Below are 18,254 nucleotides of genomic sequence, written 5' to 3' on the forward strand. Positions count from 1 at the left end.
GAGACTTAGGCAGAAAGAGGCATAAGGTTAATTGTAGCATTAGATGCTGGAGAAACTACACAGCTGAGTTATCAGAAACCACACTTCAAACATTCCTCTGATTTCACAAGTACTATATTTTTTTCCTTTGCTCCATCAGCACCATTTCCAGAACGGCCGGTAACACGCCATCACGTCCAGGCCCGCGCACCACGACTTCACATGGTACAACAGATGTGCAGAACTCACCGCCTGGAGCTCCGTGTGGGAAAATCAGCTGGAGAAGAGGTTCAGTGCCATGACGGCCTTCCTGAAGGATTCCTCCTGTGTATGTATCTACAGCTGCTGTGCCAGTCTGTACAGGCATTAGTAGTGCATACAATATTTTATGTCCTGAGTGCCACGAGAGTGTTGTCACCTTCTCCGATCTGTTTGTGACCCCCAATGCAGAGCAGACTGTCATATAAGTTGTTCAATGTCTTGAACACTGGTGTTTAAGTTTGAATATTCTTGGTGCGCTCTGCCCTGCATTGACTGCTTTGTGCCAGCACTGACTGCTTTGTTCAACTATCAACAAGAAATATAATTACTGCTTCTAAGAATAATGTCTCTGAAAGTAACAGCAAAAATCAATACGTTTAAAAACATATTCTGTTAATAAAAGCTAGAACTAGGAACTCCTAAAGCAGGTACAGGAACAGTGGGGAGAACTCAGAGGATGCTACAGCAGTTTCTGTGCAGGGCTTAAGGAAAATACTGAAAGAGCCCCTGCACACTGCCAACCTACACACAGAGACCACTCCATTTCTTCCTCTTGGAAAACAATACGAGAGGACAACAGGGGGCAAAAAGTATTCCACTAATTACAGACCTGAAGTAGAAGTTTGAAGCAGAGCAGTGAGTTACCAAGGCAGCGGCTGGTTGCCTGAGTAACCTCTGCATAATCGCTTACAAACACTGCAGAGCTATAATTTTCCTCCTGAACACGGCTGTTGTGCTGAGATATCTGCCACTGTATTGAACTTGATCACCCACAGAGGTTAACATAATGTAACAGGATGCAAGAGCATGCCACATGTGGCGGAAAAAAACCAAAGATAAATACCATAATTTGTACAAGAAATCTCCTTGGACATCACTTGAGAGAAGATCCAAATATAGCATGAAGTTCTCAGTGTACAAAAGTGCCGAGGCTAATAATAATAATCAGACAGAGTCTTGGTTCTCTTCCTTCCAGATAGATATGGTAGATTCTTATTGGGAAGCCAAATATTATTTATTTCTTACTCTACAGAAATAATCTGTGCGAGCTCTAGGGAAATTTACTTGGGCAGGCTGGTACTTCGACCTCTAGGTGAATAACATCTAGAATCAGGTTTTCTTAAACTAAGGCTAGATGTGTTTGAACTTACTCATCCGGTATCAAATAAACTGTGATTTCAGCAGGAAGAACAGAGAGAGTTTCAGTAAGTTTGTTCAGCAACTAATTAATTCTTCTACGTTTGTACCATATGCATGTGTATTTTCCCCACTGAAAAGCAATGAAGGAAGATCCACATCAATTACAGGACAGAAATCTTTGCAAAAGGAAGAACTATTTACCTTAGAAGAAAATTTGAGGTGAACCTCCGCTTCGTCAGCCAGACTCTTCTTGAGCTGAGCCCAAGCCTCTCCCAGCGTGCTGCAAGAACACAACAATGATCAATGCTCTGACTTCTGCATGTCCTCCCACCGAGATCTGTGTCAGACAGATGTGGTACAACACTTGGTACCATCTCACGCTCAGCAAAGTCACAGAAAAGTGATAGCAGTAGTTTAAGAAGATCTCTGTGACCAGGGCAGGATTATATTGACATGGTACATCTTTGAAAACACTGTTCATAATGATCTCTGCCTACAGAGATGCCACAGTCCCCATAAGGAAGATATTTCAGTATCTTATTCATACCATAAAAAGTCTTTCCTGATCCTTAAAATAAATCTTCACCAATACAGTTCCCCCATTGCCTCTTCTACTTTACACCCTACCTTTGATGAGCAGATTGTTCTATTTCTCCTTGGAAAAGCCTATCAGTAGGTGAAAATTACCAGGTCTTTTCTCCACGCTCTTTTTCCTTGAGAAAAATTATTTCCTAGACAATGGCAGTTTGGGTTTGCTCCTCTCCAACAGCCTCATAACCAAAACTACACCATCTTCCAGTTGCTAAACTGGTAACAGATTATTTCTTATCAGACACTCTTGCTTCTACATATCTCGGTCTGATTGCTTTTTTAGACAACCGTGCAAAGTTGTTGATGAATAAGCTCGTGATTCATTACAGCCAGATCCTTCTCCCACAAACTGTTATGTAACTGTATCTTTCACATCCTGTGAAAGAAGAAAACTTGGCGCTTTGTCCTCATTGAAATGCATCTTCATTTTTTTCGGTTCACTTCTCTAGCTTAACAAAAAAATCATCCTGAATTGCAATCTTTTCTTCAAATTGTACACACCACCCCTCCCAGCTTTGTCTCATCTTCGATTACAGTAAAGGCATTATTTGTATCACAGAATCACAGAATTGACTGGGTTGGAAAAGACCTCAGAGATCATCAAGTCCAACCCTTGGTCCAACTCCAGTCCATTGACTAGATCATGGCACTAAGTGCCATGTCCAATCTCAGTTTAAAAACCTCCAGGGCCGGTGAGTCCAGCACCTCCCTGGGCAGCCATTCCAATGCCTGACCACTCTCTCTGCAGAGAATTGCTTTCTAATCTCCAGCCTCAATTTCCCCTGGCAGAGTTGAAGCCCATGGCCCCTTGTCCTATTGCTGATGCCTGGGAGAAGAGACCAATCCCCACCTGGCTAGAACTGCCCTTCAGGTAGTTCTAGAGAGTGCTGAGCTCAGCTCTAAGCCTCCTCTTCTCCAGACTAAACAAGCCCAGCTCCCTCAGCCTCTCCCCATAGGGCTTGTGCTCAAGTCCCTTCCCCAGTCTTGTTGCTCTTCTCTGGACCCGCTCAGCACTTCAATCTCTTTCCTGACCTGAGGGGCCCAGAACTGAACACAACACTCCAGGTGTGGCCTCCCCAGTGCAGAGCACAGGGGAAGGATCACTGCCCTTGTCCTGCTGACCACGCTAGTTTGGATACAGGACAGGACACCATTGGCTTTCTTGGCCACCTGGGCACACTGTTGGCTCATGTTGAGTTTCCTGTCAATTAGTACCCCCAGTCATTAACAAAAACATTGAAAAAAATGTGGACTTCGGAGGAATCTTATAGGATCTCTACTCCATAGCTACTTTCTGCATTTTATTTATTTAAGTAGCAGGTAGGATTTCTTACTTAGTTTTGCACCTCAGGCGTTATTTAGGCCACACTTCTTTTGCTTGCCTACAAAAATCTCCCATTGCAAAAAGCTACACTAAATTAAGAGCTGGCTTTCCTTGCCATTCCATCACTGGAGGAATTTAGGTTGGTTTGACATTGTTTGTTCTGTATGCATCCACAATAATTGCTCGTCACTTTAGTTTTCCGCTGAGTGCTTCTAGAAAGCTTGATGGTTTATTCTGCCACTTTGTACAGGTTATATAAAGCTGACTGATCCAGAGTTTCCTGGCTTCTTTCTCTCCCCTACCCCCTTTTCAAATATTGTCATATTTGTACCTGACAAACTGCCCATCATCTGAAATTTCAAAATAATGATCTGTAATCTGTTGTTGCTCTAATGAGTTGAGTCCTCAGCTATGGTGTTCATCACAGATAAACAACCTGAGATTGGTTCACCTACAGAAGTGCTCCAAACTCTCTTCCTTCCCTAGTCCCACCCTGAGGACCCCTCCCACTGTCCAGTTTTCACTGGTACTATTTCATCCGAACTATTTAAGTAAAGAAGGCATTTCAGCCTGCTAAGCCTCTTCTACATCTCTTATCCAATCACAATGGCTTAAATGACCATGGACTATATCACCTCCAGTGCCTGTGCAGCAGCATGGTCCTCACAGAAACTTGGACAGAACATCCAACACCACAGATCGGTCCCATCTCATCACCCTTGTGCCCCACTCACATACATGTTGGTGGGTCTTCTCACCACCAGAGGAGGGCAGAGGACACCGGACAGTCCATACCTTTTGCCAATTCCATAGAACACTGGGCAGCAAAGCTGGAAAATGCTCTGTGAAGTGTGAAACCAGCAGCGCTAACTGGTGTGTCCACGGAGCAGTTTGTAACTCACACCTTCTCAGAAATGAAAGGAAGACCCTGGTGAACGTTCACTTTGAGTGTGCTAAGCTGCAGACCCACTTTTGGCTCATTGGCTGCTCTTCCTCCCTCATATTTTAAAATGGAATTTTTCTCTTTCCTGTGCCTCACCCATAACAGGGTCTTCTCACCAGCCTTTTCTTGGTCCTAGACAATTTGGCCACCACAGCACCTTCCATTCCCTTATCTTGCCGCCTCTTCAGGCAGAGCACCACCAGTCAGTGCTCCCCCACTCTGCTTTGTGTCCCCTTCAAGTTCCCTACTTCAATATTTTTTATGATTTGGTCCTCATTCTCTTTCTTCTCATCTCCTCTCCCCCAGTTTCCTTCCTCTCCGTTTTTCAGGCATTGCCTCCTTCTCCTATTGGGGGTAGGAGAAAGCAGGAAGATGTGGAAGGAAGTGGGTTTAGCTTTGCTAGGAGCAGGTTAACACCCACCCCTAGAGGGGAAAGAACAGAAACCATAGTCAGTGTAGGTGCTTAAAGAAGTAACAGCCTAGTTAAGCCTCTTGCAGTTTCTGTCCTTGTCTACTGGAAGCTAAGCATGGAGCTTCATTGCCAGTAGAAATACCCTGTGTTAGAACTAGGCTAAGGACAGTAATGTCCAACCTTGGCTTTCATTGCTTAGATGGTTTGTGTTGGAATAGACAGAGCTAACAGCTTCAAATCCTTCAGGAACGGTGTGTTTTTACTGCTACTGAAGAGTTACAATCTAATCTGAAGTGCATGGCCTAATACCTTCTTATGAACTTCCACAGGGTGAACATGCTGTAAATAAGGGACAACCTGCTGCTTTTCTTGGAGGGCCAGACCCAAGATGAGAAGAGACTTCTTCCTCCCTCTGCCTGCGTTGCTCCAATTCTACTGGCCTGACCTTATGGATCTACTATCAGCAGTATAAAAATTCCATACATTCTTCCATATTCGAAGTAACTTAGTACTTATACATGCTAATCCCTAAAGGAACTAGTACTAGCTGGAACAAGGATAGCATAAGCACATTATTGGAAATTCAAGGTTTTACACAGCTATTCCTAAAAATTTACCATGAACATCTTCAAAAGAAAAATATTCCAAAGCAGTTCTATCTTCCACAACACATCCAGGATGCCAAGCTAAATAAACCTCTGCTGAGCAGAAGAGCTCAGGAAAAATACATGTAGCTGTGTGGGAGGAATGCCTTTTATGATAAAGTTCTTGTCTTCTGCAAAAGTCACAGAAACACACTTACCCTTCTTCTTGAGCAGCCAAGGAATTCTGAGACAGTTTGGATAGGTTCTTAGCATATTCCTCCTCAATCTTTATCCTAAACTCAGAGAGAAAGAGAGGAAATAAAAAGACAGCAGTAAGTAAGCTTTACGGCATAAACCCACACACATAATTTAAAGAAATTATCTGCATTTTAACAGATCTTGCCACAGGAATTTTCCTTTCAGCCTCCAGGGCTTGGCAGCACCAGTTACAGGATCCATCTCTCCCCTCAATACGCTAAAAATGCAATAGCAAGAGCAGGGATATATACAGGACAGCATGTGTGATAAAATTAGAAGAAAAAGCTACAGTTCTGGAGAGCAAATAACAAGGACAAAGTGTTTCTACTGTGCAACATGGACTGTCTGCAAAACTGGGCTCACTTGAGAAGCATGTGTTTCAGTCTGCTGCTGAACGTCAGGCTGCACGTTCCTGAAGTGGAGATGAAGGAATGCAGCGATCCAGGAGGAATCGAAACGAGGTGTGGGGGTTTGGGGTGCTGCACTGCACCTTTTCTACAGACACTGAACGCGTCCTGCTCCCTGTCACAGACAACAAAGCTGATGAAGATGTGGCAGAGACTTCTGTCACTGACACATGGTGGTGCAGCCCCTGCCCTTCACCCATCCCACCCGCTGCCCTGGCCTCTCCATTCCTCTCACCAGAACGGGATCTGAGCTTGCAACGGGTGCGAGTGCAGAAGAGGGAAGGCCGGCAAATAACTGCTGTGGGAATGGCTGCTGGGAGAAGAACAAGTGCAGCTGTTGAGTGAGGGGACAAGGGTGAATGCTGTTTGCGCAGCAGGGAGGGAAGGAGCAGCTGCTGTTTCAGAGGTGACATGCATGATGCCTGAAACCCTAACACCATCTCCCCTGGATTACACACAGAGTCCCAGAATGTCAGGGGTTGGAAGGGACCTGGAAAGCTCATCCAGTGCAATCCCCCATGGAGCAGGAACACCCAGATGAGGTTACACAGGAAGGTGTCCAGGCGGGTTGGAATGTCTGCACAGAAGGAGACTCCACAACCCCCTGGGCAGCCTGGGCCAGGCTCTGCCACCCTCACCGGGAACAAGTTTCTTCTCAAATTTAAGTGGAACCTCCTGTGTTCCAGTTTGAACCCATTGACCCTTGTCCTGTCACTGGTTGTCACCAGAAGAGCCTGGCTCCATCCTCCTGACACTCCCCCTTTCCATATTGATCCCCATGAATGAGTCCCCCCTCAGTGTCCTCTTGTCCAGCTCCAGAGCCCCAGCTCCCTCAGCCTTTCCTCACACGGGAGATGCTCCACTCCCTCCAGCATCTTGGTGGCTGCGCTGGACCCTCTCCAGCAGTTCTCCTAGTGAAACGCTTGCAAGGTATACATGATCCCAACTAGGGCGAACAATGGGGTATCCGCTGGTTTTCAAACCAGCTTGTTCAATAGAGCATCTCCAAGAGAGGGCTCAGTGGCACCCTGGGGGAGCAACTCCGATTCTGTGCTGTGTACCAGCAGGAAAAAAACCTCATTTGAAATCCATCTCCTTCCAGTGAGAAGACACAAGGTGGGATATTTTTGGCATGCCCATTTGCAGTAGCTAGTTGAGCAAGCACTGTTGTAACAGTTTGAGACAAAAAGGGTCCCTTGAGCCAGCTAAGAGGGGTCTGATAGTCTGCGCTGCTGAAAGCATGATCTGGATGTCGCTGTGCGGGACACAGGTGGCTGAGGCCCAAGGTGACACGCAGCTCAGGACAGGACAATACAACTACAGACCTCACCCAGCACGTGGGGCTCCTCTTCCCCATCGTGGGAGAACAAAACCAGGCAGCTCCCCATGCTTGCAGTAGTAAGATCAACAAATACAGTGCTCCAGTACCAAAGGCTGCACTGCAGTTAGGACCTTGCTATGAAAAGGGCTTTATCCAGGTACATTTCACTTTACCTACTTTAAATACCTGCTTTAGGACGAGACTCATCTTGTCTCAGAATTGACAATTTCTCCGGTTTGGAACAGGAGTATCGGCCAACTATAATGAAGATGCAAATGTCTAAATATAGCTGAGATAAATAACTAAGTGTTCAGCTGAAAGCCAGGGCTCGCCGCTTTTGCCTCAGTTACCAGGAGCTCCCAGCCTAAGCTGTAGTCTAAATCCTTCATCATGCAACATTATTTCTGCTGGATTTTTGCTTAAGGATGCCCTTGAGTGATTTACTTATGGATGGCAGGTGTGCAGAGGAGCTAGCTGGTCTGCTGCCCATACAGACAGACCCACACCAAATCTGTGTGTCAGTCCTTCATCTCACTAACAGAGGAATAACTGTTTTCTGTCATAAAGGCTTGCTGTGAAAACAATGAATCGAAAACGCTGTGAGTTCTTCCTTGATGCTGCTGTAGCTGGGGAAGTACTAACACACGAAGACAAAAGAAGTTCCATGATCTCCACAACCACATATAAAACACAGTGTCTGCTGCCACTGTCCTAAGTGGCACCCTAAATGGAAAGCCACTGGCTTCAATGGAAGAGGTCCTCACTGGTTCCAGCTTTAGCCCAGGCTCTGGGATTTCAAGTGTTACTTATAATGCAAGTAGGTGCACTAATAATGGGGCAGACTGCCTTGGTAAGGAGGAAACAATAAAAAATAACAATAAAACGGTGAATTGGTTCTTGCTTTAGAGCCCCAATTACGAGACATAAATGGTTTCACCCTAGCCTGGTATCCTGTCATCGGCTTTGGCCAAAACACCTTGAGCACCTCAAAAGAGGCTAAAAACCAAGATGAACCTCAAAAAGGGAAAAAAAGCCTCTTGGACTCTGGATTGTGGTGACTGTGGGGGACTCCTGAGCCTTGTGAGACAACCTCCAGAAACCTCCATGGCTGTTTCACAGTTATTGCAGCTTCACACCAAAAGAACCCCAAAGTTTCTTGTTTCCACTAGTTTGGAAACTTGCAGAATTTTACTCCCTGTGTAGTCAGAAGTATCATGGATTATAAGTGCATTGTGACCCCATACGGTCTTGACTTTATTAGTTCTTGTTGCTCTTTGGATGTTTATTCCCTGCTCTCTTATGCTTTTTTTTTAATAAGGTACTTTTTGTGCCCACACTCACAAAAACTAGAGAGCTACAAAGGGAGGAGAAGATGATCTGATGTGACTACCATGCAAGAAGAAACTAAATAGATTAAGACAACACAGGGAACATGGAGAAAAGGTGATAGAGGATATCTGACAGACAGCTACACAACTGTCACTGCATGAAGACAGTGGCTGTAAGTCTTTTAACACTATTTCTCCAGATTAGGAAGTAACAACGAAATTAGCAGGCAACAGAAGCATCATTACTTGTCCTGTAGTGCATAAAATGCAGAACTGCAAACTGTTGCAGTGGTCGAAAATGTAAGAAGACTCAAAAGGATTAGACAAACAGTGGAAGATGTTTATAAGTATCTGCTGAACGTGGAAGACCTAAGGCAAACTCTGGAAACTCCCAAACTTCTGGTTATGGAAGGTGGGAGGACAGAGACTCTCAGGGTCTTTTCCTCTTGTGCACCCAATACTGCCACAGTAGGATGAACATCAGTGGGCTACACAGACCTTCATCGGATCACCAGGGCTATTTTCCTGTGTTTCTTTTCCTGTAGCTATATCATCTGCTATTTATTCTAAATTTTCTAAGCATATACCAGCTTAATTAAAAAGTGAGTGACCAAAAGCCTAAGACAGTGTTCCTTTGCCAATAAAACCACTATTTCTTATACTTTTCTCCACTACTTGGAGAGACTGATGCTATTCATGGCAGTCTGCGCATTTTCTCAGATGTTTTGGAGTCACAGAATCCCAGGACGTCAGGGGTTGGAAGGGCCCTGGAAAGCTCATCCAGTGCAATCCCCCCATGGAGCAGGAACACCCAGATGAGGTTACACAGGAAGGTGTCCAGGCGGGTTGGAATGTCTGCACAGAAGGAGACTCCACAACCCCCTGGGCAGCCTGGGCCAGGCTCTGGCACCCTCACCAGGAAGAAGTTTCTTCTCAGATTTAAGTGGAACCCTTTGTGTTCCAGTTTGCACCCATTGCCCCTTGTCCTGTCACTGGTTGTCACCAGAAGAGCCTGGCTCCATCCTCCTGACACTCCCCCTTTCCATATTGATCCCCAGGAATGAGTCCCCCCTCAGTCTCCTCTTGTCCAGCTCCAGAGCCCCAGCTCCCTCAGCCTTTCCTCACACGGGAGATGCTCCACTCCCTTCAGCATCTTGGTGGCTGCGCTGGACTCTCTCCAGCAGTTCCCTGTCCTGCTGGAACTGAGGGGCCACAACTGGACACAATATTCCAGGTGTGGTCTCCCCAGGGCAGAGCAGAGGGGCAGGAGAACCTCTCTGACCTACTGACCACCCCCTTCTAACCCACCCCAGGTACCATTGGCTTCCTGGCCACAAGGGCCCAGGGTTGGCTCATGCTCATCCTGCTGTGCCCAGGACCCCTTACTTGAATGCAAATGCTGGACCATGATTTCACTTTGGACTTAAAATAATTCTTTCCCTCTTTCACACCCACATCCTTGATTTTTCAGTTCAGTCAATTCACTAATTGTTTTCTTCTCTTTCTTGGGGTCTGTCTTATTACAATTCCAAGTCTGTATTATAACCCTACCTTTGTCAATAAGAACCGAATGAATACATAATTGCGCAGTCTAAGATTGCTATTTACAAGTAGTTCATCTAAAAGCGTTTAAATTTCAGTTAGTTGTTGGTTATTTGATGAAGAAATGGGGTTATCTTGTCTCATCCCAGCTTCCTATGTAAAGCTATTTTTATTAGCTACCTAAAACTCATCTCCAGAAGGCTGGTTGTACAGATGGGAGAGAATTTTTCTGGACATGAAAACCCCTAGTTAAACGTGGTCTCATATTCCCTGAGCCACCTGATGGTCTCGGAATGTAAAGGTTCCCCTGATGCTCTGAGCTTTCATTTCCATGAGTAACCTCTCCAGCTCAACACCGTCCTCCTCCTTTTCCACACAGAGCAGTCCTGAATCATTTGTTCCAAACAGAAGAAAAATATATATCCATCTTTTTGTAACTCCCATCTAGAACCTCTTCACACTCAATCCCAAACCTTCTTTGTTTCCAGCATGCAGTGAATGTTTTCTGTCTTTTCTTCTGCAGCATGCCTACCCCTTCCTCTGCTGAGGACACGGACATGCCTCTTCCCAGTGTCACAGCTGCTCTTTCCTCGCTCTCCCTCATTTCATGCCATCTTTCCTTCCCTCTTGAATGCTGCTTTCTTTTGTTTTTTGTCAAATTCCATTATATATTACTTTCTTTGGAGTAGCTTTCCCCCTCTTTTCCCTGGCCACAGCTATCACAGCCTTCTCTTCACCTTCTAACTTAGCAAGACTACTTCTCAATTGTATTATTCCTTTCTTCTATCGGTCTCCTCTGGTCACACTTTTTCATGGGTCATAGAGGCAACTGTCTCTCACACTGTCACACACCAAAGGCATCAGGAACCACACGTGGATGCTGTGCACTCTGCACCTCATTTATCAGACCATCTTTATTGCCTGTTCTATACTTGGCATTTCTCCGCTGCTGCCATATCCCCAATACTACAAGAAAAGGTGAGAGGGAGAAAGAAAACAAACCACAAATGAACCAACTGTCTGCAAAGTCTGCCCAATGGAACCGCCTCCCAAACACCAACACGGGTGCCTGTTTGTTGCCCCATTCATTGCTTCCACCCCTACTGATTTATATCAGCAAAGCCATGCTGTGTCTGCAGCAGCAGAGGAAGGCAATACCAACTCAGCAGCAAGCACCAATGCAGAGGCAATGACAGGGGACAACAGCTCCTTCAATGGGTGCAATTGCCTCCAGGAGAGAACATCCATCAGTGCGCTCTGCCTTCCTCCTGGGAATAAACACCGCTTGCTCCCTATCGGCTGTTCTCAAGTTTGGAGAGTCATCCTCAAGATGATTTACACTGGCTTGGACACATGACAAGCGATTTCAAATAATAGTGACACCACTTATGAGTAATGATGTCACATCGTCTCCTGCACACGGCTGAGCTGAGCATCCACCAACTGCTGGTTTGGTGCTCAGTGCACTTTCCATGTCAGCACACCAGCAGACCACTAAAAGGATTCTGGCATTTTCTGGTAGTGACATCTGCCTTTATGATTTGGGGTTCACATTAAATGTCTGTTTGTGCAATTTAGCTCCATAACCAGCTTAAGTCCCATGTGATGTCTTTTTACATCTTCCCCTAGGAAACTGCGCCTATGCTCCATATCAACAAATTGCCTCTCTGCTTTTCAGACAAAATATTTCCTTTGTAAATGTCATCTCTGCTCTGTTTTTTTTCCATGTCCATGTTTTTGCCTCAAATCTGCAACTTAAAACCATCTTGGTCCCCTCTATCTGAAGGGACAGCCCATGCGCACACGACTGAACAGGCACAGCAGGATAGATGAGAGAGCTGGGGAAGACTGGAGAGCGTGGATGGACACTGAATGAAACGCTCTTTAAGAACTGATAGTGTATTTTTTACATAGTTTGTGCTATGTCATCTAAATCAGTAAAAAAAAGAATTGCCACAAATAGTTAATTTGATAGTAAAGTGCTAATTACCTTTCTCGGACGAACTCTGCCATCTCTTTCTGCATTTGTTTCCCTTTAAGTTGCTTTTGAAGAAGAATTTCAAATCCCGACACTGTATTGTTCCCTTGGGAATCCTTCTTATCGGCCTGGAAGGAAAAAGGAAGTTGAACAAAAAGGCGTGAGGATTAGAAACACAGACACGCTGTTCCCAGAGGCAGCTGCCCAGGCAGCCTGAGCAATGGTGGTGTCCAAAGAGCCTGTGACAGCTGATGGTCGCAGCACCTCATCCCAGCTCGGAGAACAGCCCAACACTTTCTCCTTCCTCCTCCTCTTATTCCTTTTTGTTATTGAAAGAAAATAAGTTTTACAGTTACCTTTAGCAAGCATAAGCCTATGGGGGGCCAAAGCAGCCGTCCAGCCTTCCCTTCCACTCATGGCCTTTCAGAGCTGGTGAGGCCATGGGCCTGAGGCCTCAGCCCGTGAAGGGACCCTGGGATCAGCACCAGGGAACTGCTGGGGAGGGGGGAGGAGCTGCTGCCCCGGCCGGGGGTAACACCGCCCCAAAACACCTCTGACAGACTGACAAATTCAACCCTGATTTGCAGCAACTTGTTCACAGAATCCCAGGATGTCAGGGGTTGGAAGGGACCTGGAAAGCTCATCCAGTGCAATCCCCCATGGAGCAGGAACACCCAGATGAGGTTACACAGGAAGGTGTCCAGGCGGGTTGGAATGTCTGCACAGAAGGAGACTCCACAACCTCCCTGGGCAGCCTGGGCCAGGCTCTGCCACCCTCACCAGGAAGAAGTTTCTTCTCATATTTAAGTGGAACCTCCTGTGTTCCAGTTTGCACCCATTGCCCCTTGTCCTGTCACTGGTTGTCACCGAGAAGAGCCTGGCTCCATCCTCCTGACACCCCCCCTTTCCATATTGATCCCCATGAATGAGTCCCCCCTCAGTCTCCTCTTGTCCAGCTCCAGAGCCCCAGCTCCCTCAGCCTTTCCTCACATGGGAGATGCTCCACTCCCTTCAGCATCTTGGTGGCTGCGCTGGACTCTCTCCAGCAGTTCCCTGTCCTGCTGGAACTGAGGGGCAATAGATACTGCCCTGCTTCTCATCTTTCACTGTTTTGAACACATCCCTTTCCACTCTTTGCTCCACTGACTTCAGGGTTGCTACAAGGACCAATACAGTCTTCTCTCTGTTGTGGTTCTTCTCTCTTTCCTCTCTCTGCTTTTCCCTATTTCAGAATTTCCCTCTTCCAACAAACGGGCCCAGAAAACACTTTCCTAAGGACTACAGGTTTTTCTCCACTACCCTGGGTGCTGCACATTTGCCCAGAGAAAAAGGTCACATTAATCAAAGTGTGAGATTTGTAGGACATCATGTCGGGCACCGGGCAGCTGAGACACCAGGAGGAGGTAGAACTGCCCAAAGGAGGGCAAGTCATGGGCAGCCCATGGATGACAAAGCTGAACAAGAGGAAAGTCCTGGAAGCGGAGCTATGGGAAGAGAAAAGTTTGCAGAAGAAAGGCAGCTTTAAGTGGAGTCTCACTGAGAGTGAGATGTGACCAAAACCAAGGAGCCACGCAGTGGCTGAGCATAAATGGAAAGAAACAAGCGGGACGGCAACCTCTGTAAGAGCACATGCGAAAAACAAGCCTATACACCATTGACGATTTATTGCTCATTGGGGTCAGAAGTCTGGAAGAAACTACAGAAACTTTGATGGTTTGGTAATGTGACCATTTGCAAGTACGTCGGTGTAATTTAGCAAGTTATTGCCATTAGTCCTCACACCAACGCTGGAGCACACACGAGGGCAAGTGCTGCTGCGCCTCCAATAGCCACCTTTTTGTAAGTGAAGCTTTTTTTTAATGGAAATGCTTCAATAACTGAAAATACATGTGAAATTCATAAAATCTTCATTGTTGAAGTGGTATTGCCCCCCAAAAAGGGTTTTCCAGTGGAAGGTTTTTCTATCAGCTCCACACTCGAAGGACTACTGTATCATTTTAATCTGATCCAGGATGCTGAAAGCAGAGCTAAGCATGAGAGAGCACACACAGAAATACAGCCACTGGAGACCTCCCGTGCTGAAGGCTGCGTTAAAACCGCTCAATTTGAGTTACTAACGCACCTGTCCTTCGCAAACCTCATCCTCTAACAACTAATTTATCATCTGGCCTCCAGAACATCCCGTCGGTTTTACAATTTAACATAAAGTTTGTAACTATGTGCTTGTTTTAAATGCGATACCCCCAGTTTCCTTGTGCATCCCCAGGTCTCATGCTCTGGGAAACACTGAAATAATATTCCCTGTCAGCTGGCTCGCTATCCCCCACTCTGCTGCACAGCCCTTTTGGCTGAGGTATTTTGAGATGTGTAGTTTGTCCTACATCCTCCCCATTTCCTGACCAAAACCATCTCCTGACAGCTGACCTTGCCCCTCTGGACGCTCTTCTGACAATCGCCCACATCTCGGAGCAGTTAGATGGTTTCCATCTGATCTTCACTGGTGTCCTCAGTCCCCCTGGTGCTGCCCTAATGTGTTTCAGCCTGAATTCTCCTTTACCTTGTACTGCAACTCAGGCTGTTTGTTCCACTTTTTTGAAAGCTCAGGAGCTGCAATATGGCATGTGGCTGGCTGCCCACTTACCCAGAAATAATCACAGTAGCTCCACTCCGAAGGTTTCAGCAACTGCTGCTCCGGCATTACGTCAGGGTGGGGGAAAGTCACGCAGTTTATCTGTAAAAAAAGGCAAAAGAGTTAAAAGGAAATGAAATTTAGCTGTCGATGAGAAATATGCAAATGAAGGGCCATATACAAACACTTCCAATCAGAAAATCCACAGTGAATGCATGTCAGTAAAGAAAAATTTGTCGTTGCACAGAAACAGCAGCTAAATATTCCCAGAAAGCTCCTCTGAGCAAGCAGGAATGTCAATAAACTCCCCATTTCGCATGAGGAAAACCTGCTGGATTTGGAAAGCGCCACACAGGGAGTTCTCCTGGATCCCCGACTGTGGCAAACGTCCTTATGTGAAGCACCCTAAAGTACGCCCTGAACACGAGAGCTCCCACGAGCAACAGAGAGCGCTGAAGGCACTATTGGCGTATCTCGTCGGAAAATCTTGGCTATGTGTCTGTTATGGGATTACCAAAGAAAAGTGTTGTTTTTTCAGTGCACAGCCCTTCTATCTACCCCAGAGACCTTTTCAGATGGAAGTGATGCTCCCTGCAAAAAGGAACAGGGGTCCCTAATGTGAGCCAGCCTTCAGGGCAGAAAAACCACAGCAACTTGAGACAGGATTCAGCACATAGTCATTCAACAAAGGTAGAAAAAAGTGCCAGCACTCATTAAGTTATCACAGCAGAAAATGTAGCTTGCTAAAAGCACAGTGAAAGAGAAGAGCACGGCAGCTACGGCAGAACATGCTGCAGAATAACTCTGGACGCAGTTAAGCCCTTTGGGGGAAATATCAGTAAGAGTCGGAACTCACTGCCAGGACACAATGCTCACCTAAAATTCCTGCTGAAAGCAGCCCCTTATTGCACCACAGGTTCACTGCACACTCTGGGTACTTGTGTATTAATCAAGAAGCCAAGAGAAAATGGGCAGAAGACTCGGAGATGTAACCGCATGGGTCTGAGGGTTTTTTTGGATCAGTTAACATTCGGAGGGAATCCAAAAACAAAGCTAGCACAGCTGCATGGGCAGTGAATCTGCCTTTGGGCTATTCAGAAAGGATCAAAAAGGACACAGCACCAGACTGCAAAGTGCTGACACAGTGTACACCCACCACGCCAGAGCAAAGCAGACAAAGCCTTTAGCTGATACAACACTGTTCGGGCAAACCCATACTGGCTCTGCTGCTGGCTGTCCATGCTGAAGTGTCAGAGGCTGTCCTGGATATAGTGCAAGAGCCTTCTCCACTCCCCTCTGCCACAAAATCACTCTTTCTATTTTGAAGTCCATTTCAAAGCAGGAATATTGTGTCCAGTTGTGGCCCCTCAGTTCCAGCAGGACAGGGAACTGCTGGAGAGAGTCCAGCGCAGCCACCAAGATGCTGGAGGGAGTGGAGCATCTCCCGTGTGAGGAAAGGCTGAGGGAGCTGGGGCTCTGGAGCTGGACAAGAGGAGACTGAGGGGGGACTCATTCATGGGGATCAATATGGAAAGGGGGAGTGTCAGGAGGATGGAGCCAGGCTCTTCTCGGTGACAACCAGTGACAGGACAAGGGGCAATGGGTGCAAACTGGAACACAAGAGGTTCCACTTAAATCTGAGAAGAAACTTCTTCATGGTGAGGGTGGCAGAGCCTGGCCCAGGCTGCCCAGGGAGGTTGTGGAGTCTCCTTCTGTGCAGACATTCCAACCCGCCTGGACACCTTCCTGTGTAACCTCATCTGGGTGTTCCTGCTCCATGGGGGGATTGCACTGGATCAGCTTTCCAGGTCCCTTCCAACCCCTGACATTCTGTGAAGACCGCTTATTTCAACCGAGAAAGGACCAAACGCTTCCCCTGAAGACAGCAGTGTTTAAAGGCAGATTTCTAGGGCCCAGCATTGTCACACTGGGTAATGAGAAGGGGGAAATAGGCACCTCAATGTATTTTGCAGCCTTTACCAGCAGACTGGCTACCGTGGCACACAGAGGTGACATGCAGCAGCAGCACGTACAGCGGCACACAAGTTGTTTTCTGCAGCTCAAAAACTGCAAAGGGAAACCACAAGGGAAATTCATATTCCCCGCTAAAAATGGCACCTGCTTCACAAAAACTAAATCTGTGTCGGCTGGAAGCTGCTTATTAAGACTCCCCATCACATCACTAATGCCCTGAAGAAATAAACACGGAGTCACTGGAAATGCTCACGCTGGGACTGGTGAAGGCATCGTACACACCGCACCACGTCCACACACACAGCGGGAACAGTGACACACACCAACGGCCATGAGAATGAAGCTAATCCATCTGCTTCTCGGAGAGTATCATCAGACTCTAAGCTTTATGAATAAATCAAACACCCTTCACTTCCCAGAAGCTTATATTTAATTGTCTAGAAATGATGCTGAATTGTCTAGAAAAAAATTGTGAGGCCATTTGGGTCTCCTATCGCATTTAAAAGGAAATGGGTGTTGGAATTCAAGAAATGTAGAAGTTTTTGCAATCTTTAAAAAAAAAAAGAAAAATTGAAAATGTAAAAGTAAAAAGAAAAATAAGAAAAAGGAAAAAATAAAAAAAGATTATTTGTGTGGTAAAGAGAACTTACCAGAACTTACAGTTTTCAACACAAAGTCCCAGAGGGGGCATGAAAACTTTCAAAACTCTAGAAGTATTCCTAAAAATGACTGCGGAGGAAATCCTATGGCTCTTTCCTTCCATCATCACAGATTTCTAATATTTAACCAGGATCTCTCGGATCTGTATTTTTGAACATTCCTACAACCTTTCATGGTTTCCCAGCAGGGAGGAAACACGGGGCTGGCACTGAGCAGGACACGGCCGTATCTCACTCCCTGTGTCATCCGCCCCCCAAAATTCTCCTTTTCCAGTTTCTAAAACCAAAGATAGCTGGAAAAAAAGCCCTCTGGTTTACCAGTATAGTCCCATTGATGAGCTTTGTGACTGACGACAAAGAGAGCCGAAGCATCTCGCAATGGTAACCGGGCAAAGAAAACTTCAAATGGGAAACAGCGTTGCAGGGCTCGGGGGCTGTGGCATTGTTCAGTGAGTTGTTTCCTGGTTGGGGGGGTAGGGGTTAGTTTGTTGTTGTTTTTGTTAATCACAGAATCGACAGGGTTGGAAAAGACCTCAGAGATCATCAAGTCCAACCCTCGGTCCAGCTCCAGTCCATTCACTAGATCATGGCACTAAGTGCCATGTCCAATCTCAGTTTAAAAACCTCCAGGGCCGGTGAGTCCAGCACCTCCCTGGGCAGCCATTCCAATGCCTGACCACTCTCTCTGCAAAGAATTGCTTTCTAATCTCCAGTCTCAGTTTCCCCTGGCAGAGTTGAAGCCCATGGCCCCTTGTCCTATTGCTGATGCCTGGGAGAAGAGCCCAATCCCCACCTGGCTAGAACTGCCCTTCAGGTAGTTCTAGAGAGTGCTGAGCTCAGCTCTAAGCCTCCTCTTCTCCAGACTAAACAAGCCCAGCTCCCTCAGCCTCTCCCCATAGGGCTTGTGCTCAAGTCCCTTCCCCA

At 46.4% G+C, this 18,254-nt stretch overlaps 1 protein-coding gene across 6 annotated transcripts in view; it reads right to left on the bottom strand.

Moving 5' to 3' along the window:
- GAS7 (growth arrest specific 7) overlaps positions 1-18,254 on the bottom strand; it is a 177,693-nt gene that overhangs the window by 98,420 nt on the left and 61,019 nt on the right. For all 6 annotated transcript variants that reach the window (XM_065034447.1, XM_065034448.1, XM_065034446.1 and 3 more), the window contains 4 exons: positions 14,710-14,799; positions 12,081-12,196; positions 5,453-5,527; positions 1,582-1,660 (listed from right to left, as the gene is read on the bottom strand). In XM_065034447.1, the coding sequence (XP_064890519.1) occupies positions 1,582-1,660; positions 5,453-5,527; positions 12,081-12,196; positions 14,710-14,799 (360 nt within the window). The remainder of the gene's footprint in view (positions 1-1,581; positions 1,661-5,452; positions 5,528-12,080; positions 12,197-14,709; positions 14,800-18,254) is intronic.

Source organism: Columba livia, chromosome 18, assembly GCF_036013475.1.
Source record: "Columba livia isolate bColLiv1 breed racing homer chromosome 18, bColLiv1.pat.W.v2, whole genome shotgun sequence".
In the NCBI taxonomy this organism is placed as follows: Eukaryota; Metazoa; Chordata; class Aves; order Columbiformes; family Columbidae; genus Columba; species Columba livia.